Source organism: Capsella rubella, unplaced genomic scaffold (genome assembly GCF_000375325.1).
Source record: "Capsella rubella cultivar Monte Gargano unplaced genomic scaffold, Caprub1_0 scaffold_7, whole genome shotgun sequence".
Classification (NCBI taxonomy): Eukaryota; Viridiplantae; Streptophyta; class Magnoliopsida; order Brassicales; family Brassicaceae; genus Capsella; species Capsella rubella.
The window spans coordinates 380,000-392,221 of NW_006238917.1; the positions used below are offsets into that span (position 1 = coordinate 380,000).

Genomic DNA, 12,222 nt, shown 5'->3' on the forward strand with positions numbered 1-12,222 from the left:
GTTACTAGTATTAATGTTCACCAAAAAAATTTATTAATTAGCCACGTTTAATTATTTTGGGAATAGCAATTAGTATAAACAGTTAAGTACTAGTATTAAGGAATACTTCTTGGGAGAAGGAATTAAGAAAAGAAAAAGGGATAAATAATAAAATCCGACAACAAATGTCCAATGACTGTTGACTCATCGTTTACTGCTCCGTTTTGTCGGCGAAATTCTCATCCATCGTTTTTGATAATTTATCTGGGCTTCTCTGATTCTGACGTTACAGCCAACCTATACTGATCGTAGATCCGTTAAAAGAATTTCATCTACGACCGTCAGATCTTCGTCTGCTGGTGAGAAAAAGAGAATCTCTTTTTTCACTTATTTATAAATTTATAGATACGTCCCAGTCTCATGCATATTTATTATTTTCAGGGCATTTATTAGATTTTATTACAGAAGTAACCTCGATTTTTATATTTGATGCACAACCACGATTCCTTCCTTCACCAAAACCTCCCTTTTTATGTTGACTTGTGGTTGGAGGTTCTGACTTCTGATGTTCTCATTGGAGTATTTTGGTGGTATTTGTTATTTATAGTATGAGATGTGAAGGAAAAATAGAGTGGGGTTGACAATAGGAAAAGAATGAAAATAATAGGGATTTATCATTAAATATGGAGTAAATACAAAAAAAAATTAGATATTTTAATACTGCCAACAAAAATAGATAAAAATCTTAAGAGTGAATAAATACAATAACAAAAGAAAAAGAGTGCCCCCCATAGTTAGCTCCGAATTCTACTCCACTTTTTACTTCTGAAATTTTGTTCCTTTCTTTTTCTTATTAATTTTTATTTTTTTGGCGAAATCTCAGGAGTTTTTCTGGTTAATGTGAGAAAGTTAGATTCGCAAGAAACCAAAAAAGAAAGAGCGATTCGTATTGTTGGATTGATTTGTGGATCAGCCAATTTGCTTTTCTCTGGTTATTTTTCTGATTTGTGCGATACAGTTTTGCTTCATTCGGTATCTTAAGATGTCAGGTCCGGTCGATCGATTCGCAAGGCCATGTAAGTATCTCAGATCTGCTTCCTTATCTTTCGATCCATCGGTTTCTATCAATGCGATTTTTGGTGGGGTTGAGTCTGTTAGGGTTTCACTGAAGCATAAGGCCAATGGGGTAGAGAGGCATATCTTGTTTGAGTATTTTGAGTAATGAGATGCGCAACTCTCTGCAATTTCGTTTTTTTCTTAGTGGGTTCATAGGTTTTTGCTATTTAGTTTCAGCTGTTTGAAAGATTTTGGATCGGTGAAGAAATATTGATAAACAAGTTATTGTTTTTTTTTTCTACAGGTTTTGAGGGAGTATTGAGCAGTGATGAGAAAAAGGAAAGAAAGTCTGATTTTGAGAACTCTGAAGATGAGAGGAGGACGAGAATCGGTTCTTTGAAAAAGAAAGCAATCAATGCATCTACCAAGTTCAAGCATTCTCTCAAGAAAAAGAGAAGAAAAAGCGATGTTCGGGTCAGTTCTGTCTCCATCGAGGACGTTCGTGATGTAGAGGAGCTTCAGGCGGTTGATGAGTTTAGACAAGCCTTGGTAATGGACGAGTTGCTTCCCCATAAACACGATGACTATCACATGATGCTCAGGTTCTTAAAGGCTAGGAAATTCGACATTGAGAAAGCAAAGCACATGTGGGCAGATATGATCCAGTGGAGGAAGGAGTTTGGTACCGACACTATTATTCAGGATTTTCAGTTTGAAGAGATTGATGATGTTCTGAAATATTACCCCCACGGTTATCACAGTGTTGATAAAGAAGGCAGGCCTGTGTATATTGAAAGGCTAGGGAAAGTTGATCCTAACAAACTGATGCAAGTTACTACGCTCGATCGGTATATAAGATATCATGTTAAGGAATTCGAGAGGAGTTTTATGATCAAGTTTCCTGCTTGCACCATTGCTGCAAAGAAGTATATTGATTCAAGCACAACTATTTTGGACGTCCAAGGAGTGGGATTGAAGAACTTCACAAAGTCTGCTCGTGAGCTTATTACACGGTTGCAGAAGATTGATGGAGACAATTATCCTGAGACACTTCACCAGATGTTTATCATCAATGCAGGGCCAGGATTCCGTCTGCTTTGGAGCACTGTGAAGAGCTTTCTAGACCCCAAAACAACTTCTAAGATTCATGTACATCAAATACATTTCATATTTCTTTTGTGTAGCTGCCTTATTTAAACTGCTCCTGGAATTCATTATGGACTGTTTCATTTTGTAATGGTAGGTACTTGGATACAAGTATCAGAGCAAATTGCTCGAGGTTATCGATTCTAGGTATGTAGCCTGAATTCTGAATTCTTTTTGCCTTCTTGATTTAATTGTTTCTTCTCTGTTTTGCTTACACCAGTGATGTATCTTTCATTTGTTTCAGCGAGTTGCCTGAATTCCTGGGAGGTGCATGTACTTGCGCAGATCAGGGAGGTTGTATGCTTTCCGATAAAGGGCCTTGGAAAAATCCCGAGATTGTGAAGGTAACTAATATGTACTTTATTTCTTTTTACACACCGAAGCTTTCGTACAATCAGTTTATATGATTCAGAAATGGAATTTAATGGATTACTACTATTGCAGATGGTACTTCATGGGGGAGCTCACCGCGCGAAGCAGGTGGTGAAAGTTCTGAACAGCGAGGGGAAAGTCATTGCTTATGCAAAGCCGTCTTATCCATGGATAAAAGGAAGTGACACGTCAACTGCAGAATCAGGTTCTGAAGCTGAAGATGTCGTGGTGTCCCCAAAAGCAGTAAAGAGTTATTCCCATCTCCGCTTGACCCCTGTTCGTGAAGAGGTATTATATAAAAGTGGTATTATATAAATTCACTTTCTCAGCTTGTAATTTTTTCATAGATTACTTGATATGTGGCTCTGAATCTTAGTGATTATTCTGCAGGCAAAAGTAGGCTCTGGTGAAACGAGTTTTGCAGGAAGTTTTGCAGGTTATGATGAGTATGTTCCAATGGTTGACAAAGCTGTTGACGCCACCTGGAAGGTGAAACCCGCCGCCATCAGCAGGGTTCCGTTAAAAGGTAACCTTTTTTATGCTTAAGGGAAAGAAAGATTCTCTTTTGTCATCATTCACTGGGAAAATTAGGAGATTAAAACTTTGGTCTTTATCTCTTCTCGCAGGAGCTCGTATTTCTCCAAATGTCCCAAAGGATCACGAAAGCTTCAGTGCTCGTGTTTTAGTTATTTTTATGGCGTTTGTGATGGCGATTCTCACATTCTTTCGCTCAGTATCATACCGTGTTATGACCAAGCAGCTTCTACCACCAACAAGTGCATCGCAAGTTGAAGGAAACACTGCTACAGAGGAAGCTGATCTGCTCAATTCAGTGCTGAAGAAACTAACCGAACTTGAGGAGAAAATTGGAGTGCTCCAATCAAAGCCATCTGAGATGCCTTATGAGAAAGAGGAACTGCTTAACGCAGCTGTTTGCCGTGTAGATGCCCTTGAAGCTGAGCTCATAGCCACTAAGAAGGTAACTGGATACTACGGTCATCAACTACAAACCCACCAAAACTAGAACCTGAAACATTTCATGCTCTCTAAAAAACTGTTTCTTATTTGGAGCAGGCTCTTTATGAAGCTCTAATGAGACAAGAAGAATTACTCGCGTATATTGACCGTCAAGAGATAGCTCAGCACCAGGTCGCTATTTCTTTTAATCCTTTAAAGTCCGGAACCCGATATTGTCTTATTCAAATTCAGTTATCGAATGACTCATCGAATATTGTTTTTGTTTCCAGAAGAAGAAGAAGAGGAAGCAAATGTTCTGTTTCTAGAAGAAGAAGCATCTCTGCACTCTCTCTCTCTCTCTCCCTTCTTAGGTTTCTACTTATTAAGAAGAGGAGCAAGTAAAACCATTAAAACAGAACAACTCTCATGTCATTTTATGTTAATTAAACAGAACAAGCTAATTAGTTCTTTCTCGTTTATGATGATGATGATGACGACGAATGGGTCTTTTAAGGTTTATATTAACAAAAACAATTACACATACAAAAAAAAAAAAAGAGAAATAGAGTCCTTAAATACAGACAAAACAAGACTTCGTCTTAATATTTTCTCCTGTATCTTACAGGAGAAAATACATTTGAATTTCTAAGGATCAAAGGATTACAGTGAATGGAAATACATTTTATTTTCTAGGCTCAAGGCTGAAGTTACTGTTGAGACTCTGATGGAGTCTTTCAGAATAACAAGAACTGAAAATGTAAAAAACAATAGATCAGTACTTTCGAATATTATTGCAAGCAAGAAAAGAATTCAATCAAATCTTATATGTGTGCATTTCTAACCTTCCTCTTCTTCTTCTTTTTCTTCTCGATGTAAGCCATCATCTCATGTTGCCTCGTCATTGTCTCGTCCAGTGCCTAATTTTTTTTTGTAAAACAGAGGAATCACAAAAACAGAGCAAACAGAACAAGAGACTAGTGAGAGAGGAGAGCTTTACCTTCTTGGTTTCAGACAAGTGAAGCTCGAGCTGGTCAACACGACGAAGTGCAGCGTCTAGAATCTTATTTCTCTCCAGAGAAAACGCAGCCTGAGCTTCCATGGACTTGCATTTCTCCTCCAGATCCGTCATCTTCTTCACCATCGCCATATACTCTTGCCTGGACATAACCGTCACCCCGTCCTGATACACGGAGCAGCCTTCACGGCTATACACATTCGCCTCGGTGAGCTTCCTTGGCATGTTCTTGGTTAGCCTCATCACTCCCACTAACCCCATTAGCAATGCCATCACGCTGCCATATAAGTACCCTTTCCTCTCCAACGGATTCGCAGCCGAGTACACATCTGAGTTTAGAGTTTCATGGAGTAAGAAGATTATACACAGGCTGAGGTTTCTTTAGCGAGTATACTAACCTTTAGGCTCGGGGGATTTGTTGTTAGCCTTGTGAAACTTTGTAGGCCAATCAGCAGCATCCACAGTCTTGTCGATGAACTTCTTCTCCTTCTCCCCAGTAGACTCCTTGTTAGTCTCTTCTGCTTCGCAAGGTTCACATGTCTTCTAAATTTTAAAAAGAGTTCAGATTTTGCTGAGAAACAAATCAAACCAAAATTTCAAAAAACATCTCAAGATCATAGCTTCTTACCTTTGATTCCTTCTTATACTCTGAGATTGTCTTTTCCTCGATCCCTGACAAGTTCCTCCGCAGGCATCTACCTTCACCGTTCTGAACCAACTGTTTTATAGATGTAGTTTACATATGAATCAGAAGTTGTATCATAATATCTAAACGATTCATTCATCTGTTTTTTATAAAGGATCTGCATAAGGTTGGTTCTCTAGTAACTACCTTGAAGATCTCAGGGTCGTTCCATGGACCTTTGTCTGAACGCATACATCCGCCTTTATCTGTGCAGGTGCACTTACCACCCAAGAACTCAGGCAGTTCACTATACAAACAATAAGAAGAGAACATTTTGGACAACATATTTGAAGATAAAGCAACAGTTTCAGAGTCACAGTTAGAGAGTAATGAAGTTCTTACTTGGCGTCAATGATTTCCAGCAGTTTGCTTTGGTATTTGTTGCCAAGAACCTGTCATCAATGAACAAAAAGAGCACTCAAGATGCAGATGAAGACAAATAAAGTACAGTGTGGATGTTTTAAGTGAAAATGAAAGTTTTACGTGAATCTTTGCTGTAGTCTTTGGGTCAAGGAAAGATTTCACAGTGCTCCATACAAGCCTAAAGCCATAACCAGCATTGATGATGAACATACGGTTCAGCGTCTACAATGAAACACAAACATAGAGATCATGGTTCCGTGTCATCAAGATCAACCCAAAGAAGAAGAAAAAAACAGAACTGAACCTCAGGGTAGTTATCGTTGTCGATTTTCTGAATACTCTGAAGAAGATCTTTTGCAGCTTTGTTGAAGTTATTAAGCCCCTGCAAATTTCAAAACACACAGAGATCGATTAGTCCACCTTACATAGAATCGAATTAAGCGTAAGAAAAAAGATTCATATATATTATATGATGACATACCACGCCTTGAACGTCCAAGATTGTTGTGCTCTGATCAATGTGTCTTTTCGCAGCGATGGAACAAGCCGGGAATTTGACGTTGAAAGTTTTCTCGAACTCTTTAACATGGTACTTGACGTACCTATCGATAGTGGTCACTTTCATCAGCTTTGTGGCATCGACTTGGCCTAGCCTCTCAATGTAGATAGGTCTTCCTTCCTTGTCAACACCATGATATCCTTGTGGATAATACTGAACCACTTGGTCGATTTCCTTGAAGTCAAAGTCCTTGAAGAAGAAAGAGAGAAACTTTAGGGAGAAAGAGACACAACGGAGAGTCAAAGAAAAAGAGAGCCTATAATGTCACCTCCATGATCGTGTCTGCGCCATATTCTTTCCTCCAGTTAAGCATATCAGCCCACATTTGCTTAGCCTTTTCGATATCAAACTTTCTCGCCCTCAAGAACCTGAGATATTTGGATTATTAATTAGATCAAAAGAGTAGAAGAAATCAAACGAGAGGGACCAAACCTAAGCATCATATGATGATCATCGTGCTTAGAGGGAAGTAGTTCGTCTAAGATAAGAGCTTGACGGAAAGCATCAACCGCTTGCAACTCTTCTGTATCGATTTCATCAACGATTGAGACGCACGTCACACGGCTATGCCTTCGATCTTTCTTGGTCATAGAGTGCTTAAACTTGTTCGTCGCATTTATTGCCTTCTTCTTGAGGGAGCAGAGCTTTGTTAATCTCTTGTCATCTTCTGAGAGTGAGTTCTCAACATCTGCAATATTCTTCCTTTTTTTAAAAAAAGTTTGGATTTCAGATTGAAAAAAAAAAAAGATATATTCTGAGCTACTCTGACCTATTTTATTATGCCGATCCACATGAGCAACCATTGTATCCGCCATGATTTAAGTTCCTACTGAATCACAAATCAAAAGAATAAAAAACTCTGTTGTTGTTCCTTGTCTAACAATCAATCAAAATCATTGAAATATAAAAACAGAGAATCCCAAAAAAAAAACAAACACGTTACATTCATGCCCCGAACATTACGACGAGAGTATGAGGAAATTAACATAAACCCACGTTTTGTGTGATAAGAAACTAGGACCCAAAGATGCAATTCAATAAGCTTGAGATTCAAAGGGTTTAGGTCAGAGAGATAAGAAGAGATTTTAAGTTCTTCGAAGGTGTGTTTTTTTTACCTGTAGATTAAAAAAAAAAAACAAAAACACCAAGGGGAGGAGAAGAGAGAAATAATGTATGTAACTCTTCTCTCACAGACCCCAAATTGAGAAGGGCTCCAAATTAACAACGCCAAAAATCTGAGAGAACCAATCTGGAGAGAGCATTGACGAGGTTTTTACCTTTCGTTGAATTCTTGCTTAAAATTTAGCGTTTTCATTCTTGTCAACAGACTACTTTTAAGTTATCATCTTATATTGGAAAACCCCCCCCCCCCCCCCCATATTTGTAATTAATAATTGAGGACAATATCCTTTTTCTTAAATCTGGCCTTATTAATATGCAGATTGAGTAAATAAAGCTAATTTATTGTTAGACTTATCTATTTCAATAATAAATACTACTAATATAATATTTTTATATATATAATCTAAAAAATTATACAAATTTCCTTCTATGTATGAAAAATAATAAGTAATTTTCTGAAGTTTTTTTTTGTAGAAACATATTATCGTGGATCCTTTTCTTTTCCATCAATATACTTCCAAAATAAGTCTTTTGTAAGGTTTACGAAATTTCAGATACTATAATCTGGTGAATATAAATTATCATGAAATCATTTGTATTAACAAACAACGAGTCTTCTTCCAAAATTAATATTTGGAGATCACAACAACACGATAAGTGGTATAAAAAACATATATTTCATATATAACAGAACTACCAAAAATTATACAAAGAAATAAAAACAGAGAAAAAAAAGGTAAACAAATATTTATGCTATAGCAAACACTTAAATATATTCTACACGTGAATGCTATTTTGCATAAACTAGTGTCTTTTTCTTTGCTTATTTTTTTGTATTTTTTTTTTAATCTAAATAATACAAACCTAATCATCATTTTGATTCCTTCTCTGCCTTGCAATGAAAGACTCGATCTTGTATCGGAGTTCATCGTCGGAGTCAAATCTTTCAGAAGATGCATCCGTCTCCGATCTCTTCAATTTTCCACAAGAACTCTTTTCCAAAACCTTCAGATTCTCTGACTGGCTTCGTTTGTAACTTTGAATTTGTCTCTTCTCAGTCAAATTCTCTTTCTCCGTCTTCACAGCTATGTCCTGATGCTCAACTTCGCTCTGTTTCTCTCTGTTCACTGAGATTATATGTTTTGTCAACTTCTCAGGTTTGCTCTGTCTCACTCTCTTCTCAGAAATGATCTGTCTCGTCTTCTTCTCATATTTGCTCTGTTTCTCTTCGTTCTCTTTTACTATGTTCTCGGTGATGCTCTGTTTAGCCTCGTTCTCTGCTTCACTCTGTTGTCCTCTGACCACGGCTCGTGAGATCCCTCCATCTCTCCTTGAGCTCTCCCGAACAAACTCCTCGTAAAGATCGCTTCTTTTGCACTTGGGATCAAGTTCTTGGTTCAAGAAGAAACCGGATTTAGCGATCAGAGCGAAGACTATCGCGTTTCCTACAACAAACGCGAGACTGCGGTTTGCAAGGATAACCTCTGCGACACCAGAATCCTCGAACGTGATAACGAGTTCATAACAAAGCTTAGCTACTGTGACCAAAACCACAATAATCTCCATCGCCCGGAAAAACATATCCAAGATTATCTGAACACGAGATTTCTTCGCAACCTTCTTCATCTTTCTCGATTTAGTTTTCTGAGCACTAAAGGAATCCATTGGTGTTGTGTTGGTTGTGACAACCGAAGAAGAAGGAAAACAAAAAAAAACCCTTAAAGAAATAAGAAACAGAGCTGTTCCTTCTTCAGATCTCTCTATTAGGGTAAGAGACCAATTGGGTTCTTAGTCTAGATTCATGAAAAGAAACTGAGAATCTAAAGAGAGAGGAGAATATGTTTTTCACTTTGTTCTCTCTTTTGCTTTGTTTCTTGAGAGAATTTAGCTTTGATGTAAGTAGGTATTTATACCACAGAGCCCGTTGAGTGCGCTTTGGTATCGTTACTTTCGTTTTATGGTGCAATTAAAAAGTATAAAAAACTCTAATCAACAACAGTAAACGTAATGTGCAAATATATAAAGTAACGCGTTTTTGACTATTAAAAAAAAACTACATTCTTGATTATATCAAACGTGGTAAAAATTCTGTTGACATTAACTTCTTAGACAACTTCATATGAAGAAAAAAAGGAAAAAGAAAAAAACAACATTAAAACTAAGCAAATCTTATTTAGGCGATAATATTGAAAATTTCTGTATACTAATTTTGAAGACTAGTATTTTATGAAAACTAACATCTTTACAAAATTTGGCGCTTTTTCATTTTATTGGTATTTTTTTAAAAAAGAATACAATACTATAATGTTATTTCAAAAAAATATATACTATTAAACCATTCGTTGATTAAAAGAAAATGTGGTATTGTACGAACCGGACAAGTTGTAGCTGCATGTTAGCATAAAAAGACAAGATAGTATTAAATTTGATATAAGATACTATTGATCATAGAAAATTAGAAAGTATATGCATGCAGCTCATAGAGATTTTGTTAGTTAAAGAGCCCACTGACTTGTAACTCTTGATATCAAAATGTTATAATTACCCTGTTTATTTTATTTGTTATATGATTAAAGTGGCTCTAGTGGTTTCAAAAATTAAAAGTTGTCACTGGAAATAATTTTAAATATACATAATTGATTAAGTGGACACTAAGAAAAAGAAAAACTCTAGAAGAAGATCAAGAAATTGTTAGTTGCGAATCCCTCATTACATACAAAACATTATAGTATTCGAATGCTGCTTATAAGAGAACTCATAATTCAAGTAAAAGCTTCTAAACACAAAAAAAAAAAAATCAAGTAAAAGGCTGAACTATATATTCTTCTTTTACCAAACAAGTATTTTCTTTTTAGTAGTATTTATATCCAAATACAGTTTTTCATAATCTGTTGAATCGTTTCATACAACAATTAAATATGTAGTTTTTTTTTTTTTTTGGTCAACAAATATGTAGTTATTTATGTTAGCCGTTTTAAAGAAGATGAAAAAAGCATCATCGCACTAATGTTCCTGATTTTGTCTATTTGTAATTATTTACTCGACTAGTAAAGCAGCTGCCTTGATATTGACATGTCCATTTCATATCTCCTTTTAAGTTTTTTTCTTTATATATTTTATATAATAAATTTAGGTTAATATGCGAAAATCATTTGTATAGCACATATTTAGTGATTTGTACTACAAACAAACTTTATTATAAAAGTTTTTAGGACTTGAATGCTCAGTACAAAGCATGCCCAATGTGCCGAAACAAAAATATGATGTAATATAAAAGTATTTTATTTCAGTTTTTTTTAACCATATATTATAATTTATCATTTATGTTTATTAGGGTTATAGATACGTATATGTGTTATGGCCTATGGGGGGTTAATATGTTAGTTACCTTAAATTAATTTGTGTCTCGACTCTAGATTAACTTCATTCAAGATAAAATACATTAAAATTATATCACTAGATATATTATTTACCAAACTAATATGTATATATAGAGAAGTTTCCACCAAAAAAAAAAATATGTATATAGAGAAGTACACTTTATTGTGTTTCATGGAAGGAAAATGAGAAAATAAAATATATAAAGATAATAAAAATTCAATTACTTGCTCACTAAGAGATGGAGAAATGGGCTTGTGTAGGTCAACAACTCTTTTGTAATTCTTAAGTGTCTTGTCTCTTTCTAACCAAAAAGCATATGCATATATTTATAGAGTAGAGAGGTGGTCTCATTAATGATTTAAAAAATTTTAAAAATTTTCATTATTGATTGGATACACTTTGACAAAAGCCTCACTTCCTTTCTTTAAAAAGTTGAAAATGAAGATTCGGTATTGGTGTACCCTTTAAATTATTTTCATAACATCCACAAGTGAAACGTGTCTTCGTGTTTTGTTCATAATACTGTAACTTGCCTTATTACATCAGAAACATAAACAAAATTTGATCACTTATTTTTAATATTGGAGCTATTCAATGCAATGTACTGTATAATATATATGCTTACATTCGTTTTCTCTCAAAATTCATCGAAAATGGTTTCTCTATCTCATGCAATGCAATAAAACATGCAAAAAATAATCAGTTACTATTCTTTTGATATTCTTTAAACGTTACATTTTCCCTTACGTATTTACAAAAAAAATAAAAGTCATGAGTTAAGAGAATAGAGAAAACCATGTAATTTTTATTTATTGTTTGTCAAACAAGAAAAAGTATTATACTACTTTTAATTTAGATTCTTGAACAAAATCTAACCTCATGATTCGTACAACTTTTGTGTTTTTTTTTTCCTTTATGGAAATAATTTATAGCCACAACCATTTTTATTTGCGCACAAAATATTACAATGTATACGGCTACTCTCTATCAACTTTTCTTTTTTGCTAAGCAAGTAAATTTTCATATTAATGAAACAAAACAGGTATTACATAAGTTACCTAGTAGTTGGTTCCTTGGCAAAAATTAGGATAAAAAGCAAAACAAGCAAAACATCATCAAATTCTCTATCAACTTTTCACTTCCTTTTTCCTAAAATGTAACTTAAAAATACATAACAGCAGTGCCAGTTCGCCACATGCGGCTTGTATATAGAGATTAATTAAGGGTTGTTAAAAGCAAGAAAAAAAAAAAAAAGAGATTAAATATTGAAAAAATTCCGACCTGCCGGAATCGAACCAGCGACCTAAAGATTACAGCAACAACTACAGTCTTCCGCTCTACCAACTGAGCTAAGGTCGGATTGATAACTCTTTTACTGTTTAATTATATCTATTTTAAAATCAATTATGGGCCCTAATGGGCTTTTGTTACAAATCTTTTGAAAACATAGAAAACAGGAAGAGATCCTCATTTTATAAAACATGAAAACAAATTTGAGATCGTTTGAACCAAATTGAAAATTAAATCCTAGGAATCAAGGAGGTGAGAAGATTTTAGCTACAGAGTTGTCTCTTATGTTTGCTCTGT

The 12,222-nt window shown here is 35.1% G+C and overlaps 3 protein-coding genes and 1 non-coding gene across 8 annotated transcripts; 1 reads left to right on the forward strand and 3 right to left on the reverse strand.

Annotated features, from left to right (window-relative positions):
- Positions 1–770: 770 nt before the first annotated feature.
- Positions 771–3,989, forward strand: LOC17879853 (phosphatidylinositol/phosphatidylcholine transfer protein SFH6). The gene is made up of 9 exons (XM_023779908.1): positions 771–1,055; positions 1,340–2,184; positions 2,279–2,328; positions 2,426–2,525; positions 2,626–2,841; positions 2,944–3,079; positions 3,180–3,532; positions 3,628–3,702; positions 3,801–3,989. The coding sequence occupies exons 1-9, from the start codon at positions 1,022–1,024 to the stop codon at positions 3,834–3,836; spliced, it is 1,845 nt and encodes a 614-aa protein (XP_023635676.1). The 5' UTR covers positions 771–1,021; the 3' UTR covers positions 3,837–3,989.
- A 22-nt stretch (positions 3,990–4,011) lies between these two features.
- LOC17877428 (phosphatidylinositol/phosphatidylcholine transfer protein SFH2) lies at positions 4,012–7,428 on the reverse strand. Of its 5 annotated transcripts, none has more exons than XM_023779910.1 (14): positions 7,410–7,428; positions 6,902–6,958; positions 6,565–6,820; positions 6,401–6,500; positions 6,055–6,321; positions 5,878–5,955; positions 5,694–5,795; positions 5,553–5,602; positions 5,358–5,457; positions 5,154–5,243; positions 4,924–5,068; positions 4,508–4,854; positions 4,353–4,427; positions 4,012–4,259 (listed from the first exon to the last, which is right to left on the reverse strand). In XM_023779910.1, exons 2-14 carry the CDS (start codon positions 6,945–6,947, stop codon positions 4,245–4,247), a joined length of 1,671 nt encoding a protein of 556 aa, XP_023635678.1. In that variant the 5' UTR covers positions 6,948–6,958; positions 7,410–7,428; the 3' UTR covers positions 4,012–4,244. The 5 variants fall into 5 exon arrangements, with proteins under 5 accessions (XP_023635678.1, XP_006285920.1, XP_023635680.1 ...); XM_006285858.2 differs by lacking the exon at positions 7,410–7,428 and adding an exon at positions 7,248–7,403; XM_023779912.1 differs by lacking the exon at positions 7,410–7,428 and adding an exon at positions 7,248–7,403 and having other exon boundaries at positions 4,924–5,065; positions 6,902–6,961.
- A 549-nt stretch (positions 7,429–7,977) lies between these two features.
- On the reverse strand, positions 7,978–9,239 carry LOC17880167. The gene has a single exon (XM_006284276.2). It carries the CDS (start codon positions 8,917–8,919, stop codon positions 8,119–8,121), a length of 801 nt encoding a protein of 266 aa, XP_006284338.1. The 5' UTR covers positions 8,920–9,239; the 3' UTR covers positions 7,978–8,118.
- A 2,671-nt stretch (positions 9,240–11,910) lies between these two features.
- Positions 11,911–11,994, reverse strand: TRNAY-GUA. Its single transcript is given in 2 exon segments — positions 11,911–11,946; positions 11,958–11,994. It is a non-coding gene; the product is annotated as a tRNA-Tyr (tRNA).
- Between the last annotated feature and the right edge of the window lie 228 nt (positions 11,995–12,222).